This window comes from Hesperophylax consimilis, chromosome 10 (genome assembly GCF_061612785.1).
Source record: "Hesperophylax consimilis isolate HC1 chromosome 10, BYU_Hcon_1.0, whole genome shotgun sequence".
NCBI classification, from domain to species: domain Eukaryota; kingdom Metazoa; phylum Arthropoda; class Insecta; order Trichoptera; family Limnephilidae; genus Hesperophylax; species Hesperophylax consimilis.
The window spans coordinates 26,023,996-26,039,389 of record NC_142845.1 but is presented as its reverse complement, the minus strand read 5'-3'; the positions used below and the strand labels follow the sequence as shown (position 1 = coordinate 26,039,389).

At 35.9% G+C, this 15,394-nt stretch overlaps 1 protein-coding gene across 1 annotated transcript in view; it reads right to left on the bottom strand.

The window, feature by feature from the left end:
• The window catches only part of LOC149420530 (piwi-like protein Siwi), a 69,669-nt gene that overhangs the window by 49,977 nt on the left and 4,298 nt on the right, over positions 1-15,394 (bottom strand). Inside the window, exons 3-5 of the mRNA XM_089636766.1 lie at positions 13,752-14,351; positions 11,507-11,611; positions 10,320-10,479 (exon numbers count right to left, since the gene is read on the bottom strand). Coding sequence (XP_089492892.1) covers positions 10,320-10,479; positions 11,507-11,611; positions 13,752-14,349 — 863 coding nt within the window. The 5' untranslated portion in view covers positions 14,350-14,351. The remainder of the gene's footprint in view (positions 1-10,319; positions 10,480-11,506; positions 11,612-13,751; positions 14,352-15,394) is intronic.

Genomic DNA, 15,394 nt, shown 5'->3' with positions numbered 1-15,394 from the left:
ATACTAACGATGTAATGCGTAGACGCAGCAAGATCGTCGTTATGTATCGAAAATTATATTACTTCGTGGACGCGGCAAGATCGTAGAAATGAATAAAAACATACACTGCTCGATATATACATCGTGTAGCGAACCTGTCGGCAAAATGTCAAACGTTCAATATTCGTTTCCAGACATTCTGAGACATTTTTTACTTCCACAAAAATTTTTGCCATACGATTCTACATGGGGTAAGCATCGTTCTGGCCAATTTTGAGGTCAAAACATTGTAGCGTCCGTATATCGGACGCTGTAAGTCGGTGGACGCTGCAATGCTATGGAGTTTTTAGGGGTCGGACGCAACAAATGTAGCGGGATATATATATATATATATATATATATTTATCCCCTCTCGTACTATGTTGATCTCGAGCGACGGTACGCCAGGTATATGTTGATCCGTTTGCATTTGTTGATCCACTCCGGATATGTTGATCCATTACCCGAGCTGGCATACATATGTAAATCCCTACAGATCAACTTGTGTCATCGAGATTTAGCTGTAAGCCACGCCCATTTTTCGGTCGCATATACATTTTACACGATTTATTTTGTTGATCTATATATTTCTGACCAACTTGACGGCTTGCATGCATTGTAACTTGTATTTCGCGCGCGTTGTGGTACTTTTTAGATTCTGTTAGAACATCCATATTCTATGAAAATGACTTTGTACTTAAAGAGGATAGACTGCCTCACGCATATTTCTATTGAAATGGAACTTTCGCAAACGTCAAATCCATGCTTAAAAAATCTTTTGAACTTGATTAAACAAAAATATAACTTTAATGCTTCATTTACTACGTTTCTTGACTAAGCAGGGGTGCCCGGGTTCATGGGGTGAGGTTCATTGAGTCATTTTAAAAGAGAAATTTTGAACATTGATTAAATCAAATTTTATTTTAATGTATCTTTTACCATCTCTCCCAACGTAAGTTTCTTGTAATGATTAAGTTGAAACAAAGCGTAATATCCATAATTTGTGCCTATTAAAATTGCGGCGATTAGATTGGTGAGAATTTAATTTTTCAAATTTTAAATTAAAATTGCTGAAAAATTTATTCCAATTTGTTTTTTATTAAACATGGCTAAAGTCATTTCAAGCACCGATTCCAACCAACGATGTTTTAGTATATGTTCGTCAATCAACAGGAGCCATAATGTCTGTACATCAGAGCCCTCGAGAATTATTACAATTATGTATACCGCCGCCCCGGGAACCATTTATTAGATAACCAATACAATTTAGCGAGATAGTTGTTTATTTTTTGTATTTTTTTACATCGTCTCCACACAGGAGGCCCTTATGAAAATCTTAACTCTCAAGGCCTATGTCATCTTTGTGAATGCTGTGTTGGGGTATTTTGAAAGAAAGGAAGGACAGTGAGTTCTGGGAAGGAAATAGGTATGATGGGTGGGTAGTAATCTGGGGGTCAGTGTGTTCGAGTGATAAACATAAAAATCCAACTCTCCTTCCTACTGCGTTGCAAGGCGATGCGTTGAAAGAGGATCAATCGATCCGGCCCACCACGCATTTGGTAGGCAAGCGCATCCGCCGCCAAGAACCGAACAAACCTCACCCTATAAACCCGGGCACTCCTGCTAAGTCACCAAACATATCAAACTACTTGAGGTGGCTCTCGACTAGCAATCCGAAAGTCGCGGGTTCAAATAAATTTTATTAAAATTAATTTGCACTATTTTACAATTAGTGTTTGGTGACCATATCTGAATAGCCAGGTTCTCTCCCACCTTCCTCCTCCTCATCTCCTTCGAGGTCTCCTTTGAGGATGCCATAGTCTCACTGGCTCCAGACGGGAGCGGTTAGGACTGTATGACTCTGGTGCGGTATTCACACAAGTTTTTATTTGTAAAAAATGAAACAAATATTATAATCAGATATCATATTTCCTACAAAAAGCCACAGCTGCTAACTTCGAGAAGTTGAATAAAGTATTTTTAGCACACAAATGGCACGTGCAGTTTATAGTAATACCAACTAAAAGATAAGATAAAACACTTCAATATATTTTATTTAAATTTTGATAATTCCTTCATGCTTCATGCTTTAGTGTTTAATAAAAAAATACAAATCATATCACACTACATCTTAACTTAAAGGTGGATATGTTTTTATACACAAAAAAGGTTTATTTGTATATTCTCTGTATGAAAACTATTTTCGTTTCAAAATAATACTGTATTGAAAATGTGATCAGACCAAAACTTCGTTGTTAAAACAATGCAGCTGCGACTGCCGGGCTTAGAGTATTATTATTAATATTATTACTCTAAGCTGCCGGGATGTGACAACACCCTGATTATAATACATTTAACCCATATAATAATTATAATTTTATTTGTTTTGTCTTTGATAATCAACGGCTATGGAATTCTGCGTCTTGCCACCGCGATACTATTGATTACTAAACACGACGAAATATTTCAAAACGACTTATTAACGATTCCAGAATGTACTTTATTCATAATTGTTTTAAGAATTTATCTGTTTCTTTAGACAATTTATTTTTAAAAGTGCTTATAAAATACGTTTTATTACTTATCCACTGGAGCCATTTCTGCCATATTTTGCCAATATTGTGCAATATCTTAGTTTTACCTCTAGGTACACAATAGAGTGGGTACTTATGGAATCTAAAAATACGGGATTATTGATTAAATCTAGGTGGATTCGTTAGCTTTAAACCGCATTTAGTAGTTTATATGGTTTCTATGTTAATGTTTTTGGGGGATGATTATACCGGTACAATTGACCCCGTATTACAACTAAACTCCAGTTTCTGTGAGTACAGCTCCCAAGTTTTATAAGCTCAAGTGCATGTCCGTCCGTAACACTTAGTCAATGTACTTATTTGTTCGTTGTCCTCTCTTTCCTAATGTGAAGGTGCTATTATAATTTTAATCAATATATATACATGTTATTTGGGGGAAAGTTTTATCTCAATCATAAAAAAAAAACTTTTTCTCTTTATTTTTTTATTGAGATTAAAGCAAACTATCATATTAACATTAATTTGTTTTGTTATTTTATTACATTAAATAGTTACGGTTCGTGATAAAACTGATTTACTTGAGGCCAGATAGTGTATTACGTTAAACATAATTGAAATTTTGAAAAGTAATTTTTTCAACTAATTAAAAAATATTATTTTCCTCGTCATTCCGTAAAAGCTGCAATGACCCCGGGGTCGGGATCATTGCAGCTTTTCACTCGATCGGTTTATGAGTATATAGCTTAATTTATATGAGATTAAAAAAATAAGAATTTGGTAGACAACTAGTTTTCTGCCGTTGATTATGAGTATTTTTATCGTAAGCCTAAGTTTTTATCGCAAGACGTAGAAAATGCTTAAAGTCAAATTGGTTCAATTGGCCCCATATAATATTCATTGGGCCACTGTGAAAACAACTTCACATAAAATATAATCGAACAAATTGATTAAATATAATTGCATTTGTAACCACCTTGTAGCTGTTTTTTTAGTTTATGCTTTATAGAAAGATGCCGACTTCCGGTCATATTGTTTTATAATATTAAATATGAGATGATTTTAAAAGAATCATCTTTAGAGCTATTCGAAACATTCGCAAAAATCAAATCCATTAAAAAATCATAACTTAGCAGGGGTACACTGTTGCGTTTGCTCAGCTACTACGTGGCGGGCCGGATCGAAAGAGACTGGTTGAGGGATACCTTTTGGCCATAAAAATCTAAAATGGCGGCAAAAGGAATAATATTATATGGTATATTTTGAACTTCTTACCACCTCTCCTGATTACGCTTCGTGACTTAGTAGTGGTGGCCGGGTTCTTGATGATAATGGGTAATTATTTAAAATGGGTAATCAATGGGTAATGATTGAACGCGGTTGGAGATAACAAAAAACTGTCCAAAGAAGCGAAACTCCACAATGGAGTGCTGGTACCTACCCTAATATATGGAAGTGAGGCATGGAACTGGCAGAAGAAGGCTGAAAGTAGACTGAATACTGTAGAAATGAGATCCCTGAGGCATATGTACGGTAAAATCATGTATGACGAAATCTATTCTACAGGTATTTTATTAGAGCCTGTTAAAACGAGCTAGCAGCATAGATCCCCGGTGCACCGTGCACGTGCTTCATACTCGACAGACACGAGCGGAACGCACGTTCACAATAAAGTTGATGTTGTCTTTATGAGAACGGGTCGTTTTTCCAACTCGTTTTTGCGTAAGTCCGCTCGTGTGTTTGTTTTTTCCTCCATATAATACGGGCCTCTTTCAGATCCGCATTAATAAATTCATCCCTACAGCCCCTACCTTAACCCGCCTTATAACGCTGCCCAACTGGGTGGCGACATAGTTTCTCTGTATTTAAAGTGTAAAGACAGGGGCGCTCTTGTGATAGGTGTCACATAAAAAAATCATACTTGCGAATTTGAATATAAAGACATACAAAATGATCATTTTGATGATTTATCCGGTCATCTCCGGTAAGATGTAACAATCGTTTATACAGAATATTAATATTTGAAGTTGAGTTGAGTTGATTTTTTTTTAAATCCTACAAAATGTGATAATCGATAAAAGATGGGTGGATTCATTGGTTATAATATAGATCATTTTGGGACGGGTTGTTTCGGAGAATTTGAACAATTCATCAAATTTCAACGTTCAATTACGGGTTCTGTGAAAGTCCTATTCAAGTTCTGTTATTATATCATTATAGGCTAGTTGCTTGGCAAAACTGAAATAAAAACAGAACTCGAAAAAATCTTTCGCAGAACTTGAAAATGAATGTTGAAATTTGATGAATTGTTCAAATTCTCCGAAACAACCCGTCCTAAGTCTCCATATTCAAATTCAGCGGTATGATTTTTTTATGTGACACCTCTCACTAGAGCGCCCCTGTCTTTACACTCTAAATACAGAGAAACTATGTCGCCAACCGGTTGGGCAGCGTTATGAGCCGGGTTAAGGTAGGGGCTGTAGGAATGAATTTATTAATGCTGGTCTTAAAGAGGCGTGAATTATATGGAGGAGGAAAAACAGATGCTGATAGCTCGTTCCACATGCGAGCCGACTTACGGTAAAACGAGTCGGAGAAACGACCCGTTCTTATATAGATAACATCAACTTTACTGTGAACCTGTGTTCCGATCGTGTCCGTCGAGTATCAAGCACGTGCACGGTGCACCGGGGATCAATGCTGCTAGCTCCTTTAAACAGGCTCTAATAAAATATCTGTAGAATAGACACAGCATACGCACATTTCGTCATACATGATTTTACCGTACATATGCCTCAGGGATCTCATTTCTACAGAATTCAGTCTACTTTCAGCCTTCTTCTGCCAGTTCCATGCCTCACTTCCATATATTAGGGTAGGTACCAGCACTCCATTGTGGACTGCTAGCTTCGCTTCTTTGGACAGTTTTTTGTTAGCTCCAACCTCGTCCAATCATCCATTAATTACCCATTATAACCAAGAACCCGGCCACCCCTACTAAGTCACGAAGCGTAATCAGGAGAGATGGTAATAGATGCAAGTTCAAAATTTCCCATTTAACATTATGCCTTTTGCCGCCATTTTGGATTTTGATGGTCAAAAGGTATCCCTCAACCAGTCTCTTTCGATCCGGCCCGCCACGCAGTAGGTATTTTTTATGGATTTGATTTTTGCGAAAGTGTCGATTCAATCTAAATACGCATACATTTCTTATAAACAATTCAAGCAACAAACAGTCGAATGAACACGTCGTTTTTATTTGAAACGGTACCATCTCACACTCATTTCATGCGATATTCGACTCTAGAGACTAATACTTTGAGTTCAATATCACAAAAGATTACGGAATCAGATAAAACCTTGTGATGAACAGTCCACCGATTGCCCCCTTGATTGGTTCATTTAGTAAAACCATATATAGGGACACAGATCAACTTTGTCTAATAACTTCTTACCTGGATCAACATACTACGGGAATAGATCAATATCTATGAGATCAACATAAGTATGCCAATTTGGGTAGATCAACATAAATTATGCATCTGATTTCCATACAAATTTTGAAAATTTTATTAACAGTATATCAAATGGTTTTTCTGGCAAACTGGCAACATTGATAATTATTGTACCACTGTTGTCAGTTCATACAGATGTATTCCATAATAGCCAAGTTATATGGTGTTAAAGGTGGATCAACTTAGTCTAACAACTTCTTACTGGATCAACATACTACGGGAAGAGGACAATATATATATATATATATATATATATATATATTTTGGGGGGGCCCGGGCCCCCTGTGCCACTGAGTAGGACTATGAGATCTGCAAAAATTTGGGTTACGTCAAGTAGCTAAAGTTGGAAATGGGAAGTGGATGGAGTTGGAGAAGTGCAGATTGGGAAGAAACTAAACACAGCTAATCCCATTTTAAGCAATAGTTTGATTCCGATTTGATTCTTTAAATCAGCGCAATACTGAGAGCCTACCACTCTACAAATTATTTTCTTTCAATAATATGTAAAATAGCACATAAATTTATTCACACTTGTCAATTTTCGAACCCCTGATCACTGGTTACCAAGCCAAGATCGTCTACTCCACAGTGAAGGTTTTGCATGTTTACTGTTTTACTTGTTACCGTGTACCTACACCTGTCTTGTGTACAATAATTGGCTTTTAAGCAATTGACTTGTAAACAACTGTCTTGTGGATGGTAATCGGACAACTTAGGGCAGTGGCAATTTAACAGACCCTTGAAAAGTTATAAAAAGCACGTAGCTCTCCCCACAGGTGAGTTCATAAATAAATTAGTGCGGCTTGCTCTACTATATAGAAGATTGTGATGACGTCCTCGAGAGTGAGACTCTGGTACAAAAAAAATTAATTGGGCCAGTATCTCATTATTAGATAAGTGAACGTTTATTAGTTGAAAAAAATATTTAAGCAAAGCAATACCTCTACGTGTCTCTAGGGAGTGGTAATTGGTCATGCCTAATATATAAATCGATGGGTAGAGCCAAGGGTAACGTCCATAGAGCCGCGAGAATAAAAACCTTAAAAAATTTTTATGGACTCTTTCAATGCGTAAAGTGTGTTAGTTAATTCATGTGGAGCCCAGATGATCGAGTTTGATTTAAGTACACTTAGGACTAGTGTGTTATATAATAACGTCAGTGTTTTTGTGTTACGAAACGGATATGAGTTTCTAATTACGAAGCCGAGAAGCCTGTATGCTCTGCTTATTAAATCATCGATGTGTTGGTGAAAAGTTAGTTTGCTGTCGTAAATAACTCCTAGATCTTTGATTTGGTTTAGGTGTTGGAGAATAATTTCATTGATTGTATATTCAAATACATGCGGTTTCTTTGATCTTGTATACGAGACGATATTGCACTTGGGTGTACTGAAGTTCAAGCCATTTATTTTGGCCCAGTTTGAGACGCAGTCAATGTCACGTTGAAGGAGAATACAGTCAAGATGGTTTTTTATTGAGCGATATAGTTTCAAGTCATCTGCAAATAGTAAATACAGCGAATGTGTGATGACTGAACCAATATCGTTAATAAAAATCAGAAACAGAAGTGGTCCAAGGATAGACCCCTGAGGAACTCCAGAAAAAACTATGAATTCATAAGAACTGGAACCCTTATAATAAACAAACTGTCTACCATTTCGAAAATATGAAGCAAAAAAACAGAGTAGTCTTTTGGAAAAACCAAATGAAGCTAGCTTATTTAGAAGAATGTCGATGTCAACGTCGAATGCTTTTTCCAGGTCGAAATAAGCAACATCCACCTGTCTCCGATTGTCGAGAGTTTGTGATAAGAAATCTGAGATGCATAAGAGGTTTGATGTTACTGACATCTGGGGTCTAAAACCATTTTTTTTTTAAATTTTTTATTTATTTATTTATACGCCCATTGGGCTTTTACATACATAGTTGATAAAAAAATAATATTCTGAAGATTGCATGTTCACAAAAGTAATAGTAAAAATACATATAACCATATCCATTTGACATATTATAACAGCAAGTAAATAGTACAAAAATAAGAATATATTGATGGTCATCAAGAATTGGATTAACGTGATTAAGTATATATTTATGTAGAATTTTCTCGAATATTTTCATGATGGAACATAGAACGGCGACTGGTCGATAATTCCGGATATCGCGTTTGTCTCCCTTCTTGTAGATAGGGGTTATTTTAGTTAATCTCCAGATGTCTGGGAGAATCCCGTTTTTTAGGCATACATTGAAGAGATGACATAATGGTGGTATTAAAAGGTCGGAACAACCCTTTAGTATAAATGTTGGAATATTGTCAGGACCGATGGAGTGAGGTTTCTTTAAGTTGATGGATAGACGCATCCGCCGCCAAATATATAAACCTCACCCCATAAACCCAGGCATTACTGCTCACCAAACGTAGCGAACCACTTGAGGTGACCTATGGCAGAGGTGTTGGTTATCCAATAAATGGTTCCCGGGGCGGCGGTACCCATATCTGCCTCCCAAATTGTGAATTAAATTGGGTAGGTTGGATTGACATTTTTTATCACTTTTAATGACTTTATATCACTTATCAAAAGTATTTTGAGTTGCCGTTGTCTTGTTGCCATGGAACCTTTGTCTGTGGTTATCTGATCACCCAAATGATCTTTCTGACTTCTGATGTGGCAATCTCCATGAAGTAACACATTATAATTTCTTAAGTACGTAAATTTTAAGCTCAGAATTCATATTGATTACATTAATTATATTAATTAAGTTTGATGAATCGATTGCATCTAATAACACTGTCTGACAGGAGAATTCTTTCAGACCTGGTTGTGTTACACAGAGTCATTAACAACTTAATTGATAATATAACATTCAAACATTATAACATTCAATATATAACATTCATAAAAAATATAACATTCTTCTGCAATACATACACTATCAGACACACTCACTGACCAATAGGATGCATGATCTGGGCAACAAGTATGGGGGTGCTATTGATTTATTTATTGAGTCCATTTATAGAACTAAGCATAATCTATACCAACACTTTGTCGAATCCTACAAATTAGAGTAGCATTGGTAAATTAGTTTTAATGTTTTGTCTTATATGTAGTGTTGTTGTAATTTCTTTTTTACTTTATGTTACTCTTACGTTTTACTAATATTGCTTCATATTTAGTTTAAAAAAAAAATATTTCTTTATATTTTCGCATTATACTTGTAATCACAATTTTCAATTGTGTATTTTGTACCTTATTTACAATGGATTACATCTATTTACTGTCAGTATCTCCTGTATAATACAGATATTTTCCTATGTACACTGCATCATGTACAGAGATGTGCTTTATTTAAAATAAATCCATTTCAAATGGAAATGCAAAATGGGTATTTTCCATTTTGCATTTTAAATGCTTTTCTAAAAACCATTTTGAATTTTGCATTTTAAATACTTTTCTCAATGCATTTTCCATTTTAAATGCTTTTTGCAACATTCTTCCTACTATCTCCACTAATCTTTTTTTCATAAGCCTCAAATAGTCGGTCCTCAACCTCGCTATGAGAGATAATTTACATTTGTCAAGTTGCTCCCTGGTAGGAGCCCTGGCAATTGAGTGATACCATTACAAAAAATACTGAACATGGGGCCATGACGCTGTAATATTAAATGTTAGATAGCAGTTTCTATGTTTTTACGTTGGCAAAATTAGTACCGCGCAAATTTTTTGTGGTTTCATAATTTGTAGTCGTGGTGTTTTTGGATTTACCATCATGTAATATGTTTGTTCTACATTGATGTCCATTATTAAATGAAAAAATTGTATAATTACCTATTTTAATTGTTTGACCTGAGAAACCATTTCGCATTTTCAATGCATTTTGAAAATAGGTATTTTGCATTTTGCATTTGAAATGCTTTTCTAAAAACCATTTTGCATTTTGCATTTTCAAATGGAAAAGTTTTGACCCATTTCCATTTTGCATTTCAAATGGTTTTGGGTACCCATTTTTAACATCTCTGATCATGTATCACTTTCATGTAAAAGTCTTCTTAGGCTTATATATATATATATATATAAATAAATAATATTCTAAATACAGCATCTTCAATGGTGTCAAAATTAACCTTTACAAGGCTTGCATTTGTCCCATCATGCAGTCTGACAATATATTATTTGTTTAAGTGAAACTTCATGGTACACCTATGCAACAGCTGAGTAGATCAAGTTAAATTATTAATAAATACAACGATACCTACCCCCCGATCTTGTTCCGATGAACTTTCATCAGTGACTGCTTCATCCAGGTTCGTTCCTCATCGGGGACACAATCGACCCGGTACTGGTACAGACACCAATTCGGGTGGGTTGTGATGGGAAAATAATTTGCCAAAATTTTGACCTGTTTTCCAAACGCCCCTGCAATTATAAAAAAATATATATTGTCAAACGAATTGGCTAAACTTTGGCTGCACTATGGTTTGAAGTGTTAAAGGGTCTATGGACGATCTTATTGTCATTCGATTTGAAACAAACATGTGGAAAGGGATTGGAATATAGGAGTGGCTTAAGGAAAGGATTTTTCACTCACTAGAACATTATTATTATTATGTAATGGGCAGGCAGCATTCTGCTGATGCGCTCATATCTGATTTCACAACAAGTTTGCCAGTAATTGAGTTGTTTTAAGTTTGAACTAAGTCCTTTCTTCTCTCCAAATGTGAATCCAATAGAGCTTTGAATTGATTTATATTTGTTGCATCGATGACATGTTGTGGGAGTTTGTTCCAAGCATCCACTACTCTGTTTGCAAGGAAGTGTTTTCTAGGATTAGATGCAAAAGGAGTTTTGGTCATTTTTTTGAGTGTCCACGGAGATTTATATTTTTATTAGTAGTGAAGATTTCTTGGATGCTAGGGCAACTGTAATGTCCAGATAAAATTTTGAAAGTCTCGATCAAGTCACCCCTTTCTCTTCTTTCTTGTAAGGTTGGTAATCTTAGTTCCTTGAGTATATCTTCGTATCGTAGATCTTTCAGAGCTCTTGGTATTTTAGTGAAACGTCTCTGTGCAATATAACAGATTTATATCCTTTGCGAAGTAAGGACTCCATATTTGGAAAGCATATTCCAGGAGAGGTCGCACATATATTTTATATATTTTTAACATCATGTCCGGTGTTAGGTCAAGGAAGGTTTTCCTGATTAGATATGCATTCCCCACTATCTTTAGCCTTACAACATACCCCAATTGGGGATACGATAACCTCACTGACTCCAGATGGTTGGGAGCAGTTGGGACTCATGTACGATACTCATATAAAAAAAGCATACCACTGATAGTGTTGCAACCTCTCCAAAGTAAATACTTTCTATATGAAGTAGAAAGAGAGATTACAACGGAGCTATCAGTAGCAAGACCATAGTAATATGTTATTTGTGGGTTACCTTTCTTCGTTGTTAATGTTTCAGACCGGGTCTTGAGGTACGGATTGACGTCTCGGATGTTTTTCCTGCCAGCCTTCCCGGGGCCGACCCTTTCCTGTCTACCTCCTGTTAAAAGAAAACATTGTGACTCCTATTGATTAAAACTCTCCAATAAAACTCCAGGATCAAACACTACGGCGCGGACTTTTATTTGTGATAGTTATAATTGAGCTTGGACAGCCTGTCAAATCTGGGGCTCTGACCTTAGTAGCGAGGTTGCACTGACTGCTGCCAAGCTAGGATAAAACTGCACGGAATATCAAAGAGCCAAAGAAAGGTATCCGTTTAGTGTGTGGATAGAAACAAAGCTGTACTTATTTGCAATTTGAAGTAATTTGGGGGAACGATGTTGGCAACACTTATTCATGGCCCATCTCCATCGTTTCTATTATCTACGATGGGAAAACATTCAGGTGACTTTGAATATGTAACAAATCCATATTCTTCTCAGTCACAAGTCGAAATCTCGCAATCGCCACACTCATAGTGGTTTATTTTAATTTATACATACATATATACTCACTGGATTTGAAAACATCTAAGCTTTGATAATAGATATAAGTTAGGTTAGATCATTCAGAGCCAATCACTGAGATTGACAGTATAATTTGGGCGGACCAAACCAACCCGGTCAATCTTAACACAGTACAAAGCCAGCAAGGAATATGTATATTGTATGTTATCCACTTACTAGATGTGTGAACTTAGGTTCGTATAGGATTTAATAAGTGGATAAAAACAAAAACAAAAAGGTGATAAATGACAATTTTACATAATAAAATGTCTGCAGCGAACAGCGAAGTGAGTTTAGGCTATTTCGAGAATTTATTAGAAACTATTTTGTGTTTTTTTTTTAATAATAATTACATTATTATTTATTGACTCTCATTCCATCCTCGTTAACAGACATTTTTGTTAGTACTCAGAGATGGGTTGCGGTTACAGTATTACAACTCAGGTAAAACAATTTTAGGTACCTAATATCAATTCGAAAATATTATTTATGAACACTGTAACTATTATCCTATTCAATTTTGATCAGGCAAAATATACCTATACTTAAGGCTCCGTAGTAAGCGTTCAAAAACAAGAAGAAGATGGTTTGAAAGGGAGATATATAAATACAAATGTTAGAGGGTGCGCACTAAATTAGTGCGTCAATTTAAAGTAGAGCAAAAATCACTCGACAAATGTCTAAAGTAGCATTTAAATTAAACCAGGATTTTTTTCTCACCTATAGGTGAGTAGATGTAGTAGATGTGTTTTTAATCGGTAGAAATTTGGAATGCCCCCACTTTAAAAAAAAAAATTATTTTATTTATTTTTTTTTTTTTTTTCAATTGCAAAGTTTGTACATTATGTAGGTATAAAGTATAATATAAGTATAAATACAAATAAATTAATATACAAACAGAGATTGCTCGGTAACAAATTGAAGCAATAGTCTAGATAAGATTGAGCGATTCAATATGTATATTTTTTTACCCTTGTCCTTTTATAATGAAATGCATTTTTTTCTTCTCTCTGGTCCTTTTTTAAATAATAGTTACGAATAATCTGATAATGGATAAAAATCTCCTCACAGCAAGCGGATGGAGGACATATGACTAATAATGTCTTTATCGATGGATCTTACTTATGAGAGTTTGTAAAAGTTAATTATCGTCGAATGACAGAATGGTTGTAAATTTTTTAAAGGAAACTAGTGGTAGATCTTGTAATGTACCAACTATAGTGGCACCACCGAGACATTGACGAGTTCCGTGGTCAAGGGTTTAGGCTCTCGACTAGAAATCCTGGTGTGCGCGAGTAAATTTAAAGTGATTAATTTGTGGAAGATACTCTCACCTGGTGTAAGATTACCATTCAGAATTGAAACATTGTTTGAAATGGCTTAAGCCATGTTTGGTGACCAGGTCTGAATAGCCAGGTACTTCCCCACCTTCCTCTCCCCCATCTCCTTCCCCTCCAAATTGGGAATTAAATAGTTTCACTTATTCCAGGGGAGCAGTTGGGACTCTTTTGTGATATTCACATTAATAAAAAAATAAAATGGCTCCAATGGAACTTGTATTTTATTTTTATAGCACTGATTTAATTGCAATTCCAGATTACGTCACGGTCAATCATTCAGCAACTACTGTGTGTGAAAATATGATTTAAAAAAAAACTAACAATTTAACATAAATAGAATTGAGTTACTAACCTCCACGTGATGATGGTGCTCCTCTTCCTCTTCCAGTGGATACAGTTTCCATTCTCTTGGCAACATCTGCAGCTTTTCCCCCCCTTGAAGAAGCTGGACCCGTTCCACGGCTTGAGCTCGCCTCGAGCTTTGGAGGCGTCTCTCGTGAAAAACTCGCCACCGGTTTCTGTCCTGCAGGCTGCTTGGGAATTGCTCCACATGTCAACGATGACCCTGGCTGTGTGGGCGACAGCAGCTGGCAAGGACTGGGCAAGCTGTGCTGAGATCCCAAAGGGCTTGGAAGTTCAGGAGCGCGGCTTTTAGCCACCCCACGGCCTCGACCCCTGGTAGAACGACTTGGAGCCTGTAATGGGGGCCCCCATGAATCCTGTGAAGATTCTTCTTCTCTTTTCAAACAGGCTTCTGGTTGTGAGGGACTCTGCAAGCTGTGCGAGGATTCTGATTGTGAGGGACTAGGCAGACTCTGGGAGGTCCCGGGTTGAGTTAGCTCTGGTTGAGAGGACTCTGATTTTGAAGAAAGTCCTGATTTCGGAGGGTCATCAGATTCTGCGGGAATAACTTTCCCCTTTCCCTTGTGATGTTTTTTACCCTTGCCCATATCTGTAAAAATTTATATAAAATAACTTCTTCTGAATTTATTTAAATTTTTAAAAATATTTTTAAAATATTAATCTAATGAGGTAGAAGTGAGATTCCTACTACTCAGGCGCATTATGAACACAGGGTCCATATATGTAAAAATAAAACATTAGGTACGTAGATACCCATATGCAATGGTTTTAAAACCATTATGTTAACATCAAGTATCATAACCCCAAATATTCGCTCCACACAATTCGATACACAATGCATAATAAAGGAATATTGCTTCTGTTAGCCTACTTATTATATTCAGCAAAACAAAAGATTCAAGTAACACATTAAAATAACATTAAACTCAAACATGCTAATTCTCTGAAGAACAATCTTAAGGCGATGCCATACGTAGTAATGCAAAATCATGTGTTTTTGGTTTGAAAATTTGGTCGCCTAGAAATGTTTCAGATGCTTTAATCAAATACTGCGAGTAGAATACATCTTGGCCTTTGAAATAATCGAGTATTTTTTAGATAAGTCTTTTTATAAGCCCAGAAAAAATAATGTATAAGGCCTATGAAAACTGCTTTAAAGTTCAAAATCTCCTACTTACGAACCCATTTTCAGTTATGAATTTATTGTATAATGTGGCAAATTAAGTTATTTATAAAATGATTGAAGAAAATTAAATATTAAATAAATAAAATAAAATTAACTTTTTGGCTGTGTTTTTTTCTTGCATAAATCAAAACAGGCGTAGGTGTTAATTAAGGAATTTAAACCTTATCGCCATCTACGTAAGGGTTGTTATTGATAGCGGCTCAATTTAAAATATTACACGACGTAGTGCATCGTATGAAAATTCAGTCTCCGTATGTTTGTGCTCGCAACATTCGAAAAGCAGTCAACCGATATCGCTGAAAATTTTGTTCTAATTATCGCCGGGAGTTTTTTAGAGAGTAGTTTGAATGCGGAGTTTAATTAAGTCGATGTAATGTAGTTTTTCAACGGCAACGATGTGGTATACATGTCGGAGGCGCCTGAAAAAGACATATGCAATAGTGAAG